Raw genomic sequence first — 8,398 nt, 5'->3', positions numbered from 1 at the left:
TCTGCATTTGTTGTCTTATTTATGAAAAAAGACTTGATCCTTTCGGCCTTTTAGGATCAATGAGTTAATGCATCAATTAGTTAACTTTCAAACTTAGAAGTGCTAAGCAGTTCCCTTATTACTTGTAGAGCAAGCAAACTTTGCTGGATATAACCTTAAAATTGCTTCGACTTCTAAAATTGTTCCTTGGTCTTTAAGAAAACAAGATGATTGTTGAATCCAAGAAGTCACTGTGTCTTAGCATTCTGCATGTGATGAATAGCGGGAGGTGTCTGGGAAGGCTGATACGGTACCACATCTCTCTAGGGAATCTTGGCTTCCCAAAATGAGTGTTTCCAACTGTCCATTCCCTAACAAAGAAGAGAATGTGTGGACCATGACCTCACAGAACACACAGCACATTTTAGATGAGAAGCTTACCCAATCTCAGTCTGTGGTGTTTGGGACAAAGTCTGAGATAATAAGGCCTTACATTTTCACTGTGTTCCATAGTTATCATCCCACTTGGGCCTCTCAACATCCCTGACGCAATAGCCAGAGATGGGATGGTTATTCCCATTGTTAAGATGCAGATGGAGAAATTCAGAGAGCTGTGCTGACTGCCTGCTATCACACAGCGGTGAGGGGCAGAGCTCAGCACAGAGTCTGGGGCCCATCCTCGCTTGTCGGCAGTGGGCCCCAGCACGTTACTCTCCAGATCCTTTCTGCTGACCCTTTTTAATGGCCAGACTCCTATCCAGTGTCCTCTCCAGTACAGACGTATCCAGTTTAGAAGGTTTAATACCTTGGTCTGGTAAGTGGCACGTACAGGCTATTGCGTGGAATTTCTCTGAATTTGGGATCCGAGCGATGGTGAGTTTTACTTTCTAAAACACAAGAAAGAAGAACATTAAATGACTAAAGACTATCTTTAGGACTGTTGGTTCTCAGTGTCAGTCTGTCCTCATTCACACCCTTTGAAGCTGGTTGTGAGGAAAATCTGGGCCGGAAAAAACCAGGATGACTTATATTGATATATTAATGTGGAAGATGGATTTTTATTCTCTGGCCTCCACTGGCCTGAGCCCTTAGGGCAGATTCCAGAGTACATCAGTCCTGTCCAGATGGGCCCATTTGTACCAAGAAACAAAAAGCCTCTTGAAACAAGAGAATCCAAATAAGACCACCAGACAGGACCAGCCCCTGACAAAATTGGGAGGAGACTGAAGTTCTATGTGTTTCTCCTGCAATCTAGCATCTCCTCCCCTTTCCCATGCACATCTCCTCCCCCTCCTTTTAAAATCTCACATTCTCTCCCCTTCCTGTCCCTACCCACGCTCACCCCAAATTCCCATTTCTGTCAACTTCATTCTCAAGGATGGAAAGTACATCTGCTTGGTTCAGCTGCTGTAAAACATTAGGGGCCTTTGACTGCCCCTCCTTTCGTTCCATATCTTCCCATCTTCCACTATCCTTTTTCCTTTCAGGGACCAGCTATTTGAATTTTAAAAAGGACTGGATATTTGTTTTTAACATAAAGAAATAGATCAGGAATGGTAGGGGTGGTGGGCAAGTTGGGGAGTTTTTTGATCTTCAAATAATCATATTGGTGAACACATGTATTTCTCAATAGCATCTAGGAGAAAGGGGGTCAGGCAGAATGAGCCCAAAAGAAATGCTGTCAGTCCCTCTTATGCAAGTGACTCCACAATCTAGAAGGCAGTCTTGATAAACTGCAGTCAGCAACACCCAGGTGGAGTTCCTCCTGGATCTGCTCCCAGGCAAAAACCCTTTTCTTGGCTTCAGAGCTGATGCCTAGGTCTCTGGATAAGCGTACTGTTTGGTAACTTTCAGAAGATTATATTGAACACTTGGCCGCAGCATGGGTCTTTGGCAGAGGAAATATATTACAGTTACTAGAGCGTTGGGCTGGACTCCTGAAAGCTTCCCTTTGCCACCACACAAACTCCTACCCTAGTCTTCAAAACCCAAGTCAAGCATCCCCTTCTCTGAGACACCTTTCTGGCCTCCCTCAAATAGATTAACTTCATTCTTCCTCTGTGATCCCGTGGTCCTCTGTTCGTATCTCAAGGCACATACTGCACCTGTAACTAGCACATAATATACCTGTTTTATCCACTAATCTGTAAGCTCCTTGAGCTCAGGCCGAGGCCATTTTTGTGGCTCTAGGACCTAGCAGAGAATACAGCATACAATAGACGTTCAATAAATGGTGAGTGAGTGAAGGAATGAAGGAATGAATGAGTCCTTTTGCTCTAACACTAACTATTTATGTATCTTAGACAACTCCCTCATTCTTACTAAGTTTTCCCATTTAGATAGTAGGGGTAGTACAGTTTGTCTAACCAACAAAGTTATTGTGTGATGCAGAAGAGATAAGACATATTTAATCATAAACTCTCAGAGCTGGAAGAAATTTGAGAGATCTTCCTGTACTGTGGTTTTCAGAAATTCTAAGCCAAGTTACTGTTTCCTCGAGGTGAGGTAACAGGAAGTTCCAACGTGAAAAAATGATAAACATACACTGCTGTCACTAGCCGAAGCCCAGAACACGGTCCTCTCCCTCCCCTCTCCTCCTGTCCTGGTCTTAGGGGTCTAAGAAGTACAGTTTGAAAACCAACCCTCTCTCACTTTAGAGAGAAGAAACTGAAACTGACTTGTCAGAGAAGGAAGTGACTTTCCCAAGGTCAAGTGGCATGTCAGAAAAATAGACCAGGAAAGGAGTTAACGATATGGAGACTGCACTAATAGGCAGAAACACGGTGAGTCTTTTAACGACATGCGTACTCGGTCCATAGTCGCACGTTCAGTATAATTCTTACAATAAGTCTGCGAGGGAGGTACGTCAATGTCTAAGATGAGGAAATGGAGGCTTAAAAAGCCAAACCTGGGGGCTTCCTTGGTGGCGCAGTGGTTGAGAGTCCGCCTGCCGATGCAGGGGATGCGGGTTCGTGCCCTGGTCCTACATGCCGCGGAGCGGCTGGGCCCGTGAGCCATGGCCGCTGAGCCTGCGCGTCCGGAGCCTGTGCTCCGCAACGGGAGAGGCCACAACAGTGAGAGGCCCGCGTACCGCAAAAAAAAAAAAAAAAAAGCTAAACGTGTTCAGCATTCCCCAGCTGATAGTAGAAGAAGTAATAGTAACCATACTGAGCACCTAATATGTGCCCGTCACTGTTGTAAGCATGTTATATATTATCTCATTTAATTCTCCAATAACTAGCATTATCATTATCCCTAATTTTACAGAAGAGAAGATTGAGGCACCATTTGGTTAAAGGAGGTTGGATGTAAACACTGAGCCTGCCTGATTCCACTGCAAGCTCTTTTTTGCCATGTCATGCTGCATCTGAGGTCTTGAACCCAGCCGTTCAGTCTCCTAGCCCACTGCTCCCTCCAAATACTACTTGATACAAAAGAATTTTAAAAGGGTCCTAAAATAACATTCTTGTTATTTAGAAGTATCTTATGAAGTGTTATTTACACTGCTTATTCTCTTATTTACATATGGTGGCTGCGGATTGCAGAGTCTCATTTGTCTTCAGAGCACAGCACTGTTCAGACACCATCCAAGACCTTGATCTTGTTCCTTCTTGCCCTGACCAGGGCCAATCAGCAGGACTCACCTCCCTCTCGATGGACCGGCTGAGAAACAAGGAAACCTCCTCCAGGCTCTGGGGCTTCAGGTCATTCACGGCCAAAAGGTGATCTCCGTGAAAAAATAAGCATCCCAGGTGCGGGGGGCCATCCCACTGAGCCACACTGCAATGGGGGTACAGCATCCAACACAAGAGTGAGACGGTGCTTGCTGGGAGTGCGGGGCACGGATGGAGATACAGATGGGGCTCCTCACTCTATTCTACCACTACTATTACTAGCTTCTTTAGCTATATTGCGCTACATCTGAAGTAGTCGAACTCTCTTTTTCTGTTTGGAATTTTCTTTCCTCTCTCATTACTCTTGGAGCCTGAGTCTTCCTCCAAACTCCAACTCCAATGACACTGTCTCTCCAAAGCCCTCCTACATTACCCTTCCTTTACCTTAATTAATCTCTTCTGCCTCTGGACTTCTACTGCATTGTCTGAGCCCCTCGCTTATTGTATACTCAGATCAAATGCATTTTATATTTACTTGTTTATGCAGCTGTCTTTTTCAACGGCTTTGAGACCCCAGAAGTATGGAACCACCTTAAAAAAAATGTTTTTTTATAACCCCATAAACAGAAGATGTTACGTACTGGGTTGGCCAAAAAGTTCTTTCCGGTTTTTCCGTAAGACGATACGGAAAAACCCAGTATTTAAAGTGAGCACACAGTGAATATGTCATGCAAAAATAGATGAATTATTAGATGAGCAAGCTCAGGTGTAGAGGAGTCCATAGTTTCCGTCAAATATGTTTTGAGCCTTAGATTGTGGGAAGTTTGGAAAAATGGCAGGTTGTGGTTCCTGCCCTCTTACAGAACTTGTAATTGATGTGTGATGTTTACATTAACAAGCTTTCTTCTATTCTAAAAATGTAATCTTCCATCAAAATGAATTACAAGGTCTTTAAAAGAATGTAGAATCAAACAAACAGTGATCATTCTAAGAAAATTCTCTGCCACACAATCTTCTGTGTCTGAGTCCCTGACCAGCAGGTTTTTACCTGATGTCTAGAAGTCTTCGACCCTGGTATGCCATTTTCTTTTAGACCTTAGATTCTTGTTGACCTCACTGACTTCATTCATCAAATACTCACTGCTCGTTGTTTGGCAATGATTTCCTTGGACGATACGTATTCCTGCCCACTTTTCCTCACTTTCAAAAAATCAGAAATTTAGTGCCTCCTGGACTTTTGGGTCCTCCTATACCCACCTATCTCCCAGCTGTCCCTCCTATACAACAGTATCCTTATTTCTGCCTCAGTCAAAGACGTTTTGTGACAACAGCAGCACGAGAGTCCGAGTTCTCCAGGCAGTTTTGCCACATACAGTGCTTCAGGATATAATGACTGTCTTCATATCATCCAACCCCATTTATAATCGGTAACCCTCAAATCTCCTACTTACCATATCCGTCCTGCAGCTTCTCTGAGAGCAAGATGGTTTATGATGTCAGGAGGAGAAAGGAACATGTTCAGCTTCTCCACTTGGATTTCATCGGGGATGTTACTACAAGACATTTGTAAAAGTCAGGCGACTCTCTCTGGCTCTGAACTGTACCTTCTGAATGGACTTTGGCTTCCGACATCTGAGACGGTATTATGCCATTAAAGATTGTCCAAAACATTTGGAGAAGGATAAGAATTTAAGTTACTCGTTAATGCCCTCCTCCACCCCCTTGGGATGTGGTAGCGATGGCAGACAATGGAAAAGGAGTAAAAAATGGACGAAGTTCATTATATATCATGTCAGTTTGCACACTTCTCCACAGAAGGAGACATTGAAAAGAGCTAAAGTTGAGAACGATCTCATCAAATGTTCTTGGCATCATTTAAAACCTGAAAGTTCTCCAGCCTAGTCTACAACCAAACCTCATGTGACTTGCATGCCTGTCATTTTAATAGTAAAATCTGGGTGATATACAGCCCAGGTCAGGGTGATCCAAGGTTCCAGAACCTGAAAGAACAGTATTTTTTAAAGTACTTGAAAATGCCACTCACAGCCCAGGGGACTGCTCGCTACACTTCCAACTCTGGTGTTCACTGTCCTTGGCTACTGTATCAGCGAGAAGGGCAAGCTGGACAGACTCTTGGCTGAGTTGGAGATTAAAATGTGAATTCTGAGTACAAATGGAAGCCTGCCTTGCTCTACGGACCCATAAAATTTGAGAAATGAGAACTTTACTTGATTAGTATAGACAATTGCACAACACTTAGTGAGGCCGACCCCTTTTTGTCATTCGTGATCTGCGCTTCCGTATTGGCAGGTGAAAGACAAGAGCCTGTTCCTGAGCCTTGTTCTTGTGGGTGAAGCTCCCCATTCAGGATATCTGCCAGGGTCTGGGATTCCTCTTTGCCATCAGCAGACTTATGGGACGACTCTTCGGAAACACTAGAGTACAAGAAGTTAACACAAACCCTTTTTCAGCATTATCTATTTACAGCTTTCCGTGGTGTGTGAATCAGATTTAAGTAGCTAACAGCCATGTGAAAACTAACAAGGTTTTGAAGTATGTCCAACCATCAGAATCCCAGCTACAGTTAGAACCAAATCCAATAAACTTTCCTTCTAAAAATGGACATGGGACCAAAATAGCCCTTTACATTGGGAGGGTTTGGAGAGACAAAGTGAGCGTGTGAGAGACGTAAATGCAAAATAGAAAAGAACTGCCCCGGGAGACAGAAAATGTCCCCAGGATGTCACTAATGGTTTTCTATGGGTAGAGAAACCATTCTCACGTTCACTTGTTTTGAGATGACTGAATGGCGTGTTGAGCTTGGTCTATGGTAATGCTTTTGTATTATTATATCAACGATTTAAATGATCTGGCAGCAACTGTTCTAGAACAATACATTAGCTAAGATCAAATTTTAAGGTATGGCAGTTTTACTTACCAGGATTTCATGGACATGTAATGACACTCAACTGCCTTGGAGACCTGGTCTGGACTACCAGGTCCAATGGGTTCAATGGGTTCACCAGAATCACTGGCAGCAATAATATCATCCAGCTATAGATAAGAGGCAGAGACGTAAGGATGTGAGTCTATCAATAAGCCAGGTACCTTGTCACCCACTACCTGATGGCTCTGGTCCCTGAAATGGTATGTCTACCATTGGATGAACAGAGGTGCTCATTCTGGGGGAATGAACCAGTAAAGCTTCTGGCAGACTCCAAATCTGCTTTCTTCTCTAGGATTCCCCACGTTCCTGATACAAGGGTCCTATTGGAGTAAATTGCTGTCCATTGTTCTGTTTCATCACTAGGCACTTAATGACATGAACTCTTTTGCCCAACCGATACTATTATAGAATCACGACACCTGAGTGGGTCAAAGGCTCCGACATAGTGCAGAGCTGGCCTCGGGCTACTCTGCTCACAGGCAGTCAAGTTACTTCAAGGGGCTGTAAGGATTCTAGAAAATACTGTCCTCTGGGGATTCTCCACTAGCTTGTTGGAACTAAGTCATTTGGGGCAATGGTTTCTCAAAAACCCTAAGGGCTTCCGATTGCCTACCTAACAAATTAACCATGAACCATCACTGGAACACTTCTTTCCAGTCAAGCCAGCCCTCCCACTACGCCCCTACAAATGGTGTTCTTCTAGTGCCCATTTCATGCAGTTTTCTTCCCCTTTTCTCTTTTGTCTAATGAAGCTGTATTCAGGCCTGGCTTGAGGTCCCACAGCCCCCTCCGATCACCTCAGCCACTGCCAGCCTCTCCCTTCTCTGAACTTCTATGACACGGTGTTGTACTTAATTTTTGTGGTGGTCTTCCAGCTTAGTTTTATCTGCCTTACTAGACTTTGCATCTCGTAAAGTACCTAGCAAACGCCGGGCATACAGCTAGCGCTCAGTACCACCTGGCTGGTTGGTTGGACTGTCATGAAAGACTAGTTGCCGTCACCATGTCCCAGAGAGCACTGGCATGAAAAGCAGGGTCCTGTGGTCAAATGAGCTTGGGGAATGCTGTGCGTTGTATCCTGCTTGGCTATTTATAATGCACCACTGCATACTAAAAAGGTTCTGAGACTTCTTCAGTGAAGAAGCTTGTGTAACTTACTTTGATTTGGTGTTTTCAGAACTTATTTCACCTCAGAATGCGTCTTATGTATGAACACGTCACCATCTTATAGAAAAACCCAGTTTGGGAAATGCTGCCCCCCTCCCCCCAATTTTGCCTTCCTACTTCCCATTTCCATTCTCTTCTCTCTACTGTCCACCTTGAATATAGCTGCTGGGTTAATAGTACTAGAAGAGAATTCGGTTTTGCCCCTTCCTAACTGAGAAGCCACCACTGCCCCTTGTCCTGCCTGCAGCATGAAGTCAACTTGGCATTCAAGACCCATTATGGTCTGGCTCTTTTTTCTGGTTGCTGTGGGGTTTTTCCCCCTAATATGCCACTCACGCTGGATTAGAGCTCAACTGAACTATTCATCATATATGTTGTCAAATGCCATTTTGTGTCCTGAAGCCCTCCCTGACTCCAGTGGAGACAGAAAATGTGTCTTTATTTCTATTGCTTCCAGAGCTCTTTTATTTTTTTTAAAAAAAGTATTATCGGGCTTCCCTGGTGGCGCAGTGGTTGAGAGTCCGCCTGCCAATGCAGGGGACACGGGTTCGTGCCCTGGTCCTGGAAGATCCCACATGCCGTGGAGCGGCTGGGCCCGTGAGCCATGGCCGCTGAGCCTGTGCGTCCGGAGCCTGTGCTCCGCAACGGGAGAGGCCACAACAGTGAGAGGCCTGCGTACTGCAAAAAAAAA

General features: G+C 44.5%; 1 protein-coding gene across 2 annotated transcripts in view; it reads right to left on the bottom strand.

Moving 5' to 3' along the window:
- Window positions 1-381: 381 nt before the first annotated feature.
- PLEKHS1 (pleckstrin homology domain containing S1) overlaps window positions 382-8,398 on the bottom strand; it is a 23,742-nt gene continuing 15,725 nt past the window's right edge. The window contains exons 9-13 of one of the 2 annotated variants that reach the window (XM_029244904.1): window positions 6,532-6,647; window positions 5,822-6,028; window positions 5,045-5,146; window positions 3,624-3,759; window positions 382-866 (exon numbers count right to left, since the gene is read on the bottom strand). In XM_029244904.1, coding sequence (XP_029100737.1) covers window positions 687-866; window positions 3,624-3,759; window positions 5,045-5,146; window positions 5,822-6,028; window positions 6,532-6,647 — 741 coding nt within the window. In that variant the 3' untranslated portion in view covers window positions 382-686. The remainder of the gene's footprint in view (window positions 867-3,623; window positions 3,760-5,044; window positions 5,147-5,821; window positions 6,029-6,531; window positions 6,648-8,398) is intronic. The other variant, XM_029244905.1, reaches the window with a different exon arrangement.

This window comes from Monodon monoceros, unplaced genomic scaffold (genome assembly GCF_005190385.1).
Source record: "Monodon monoceros isolate NGI ecotype Baffin Bay Population unplaced genomic scaffold, NGI_Narwhal_1 Super_Scaffold_4, whole genome shotgun sequence".
Taxonomy (NCBI): Eukaryota; Metazoa; Chordata; class Mammalia; order Artiodactyla; family Monodontidae; genus Monodon; species Monodon monoceros.
Note: the sequence above shows the minus strand (reverse complement) of the source record. Positions and strands in the feature narration are given on the sequence as shown.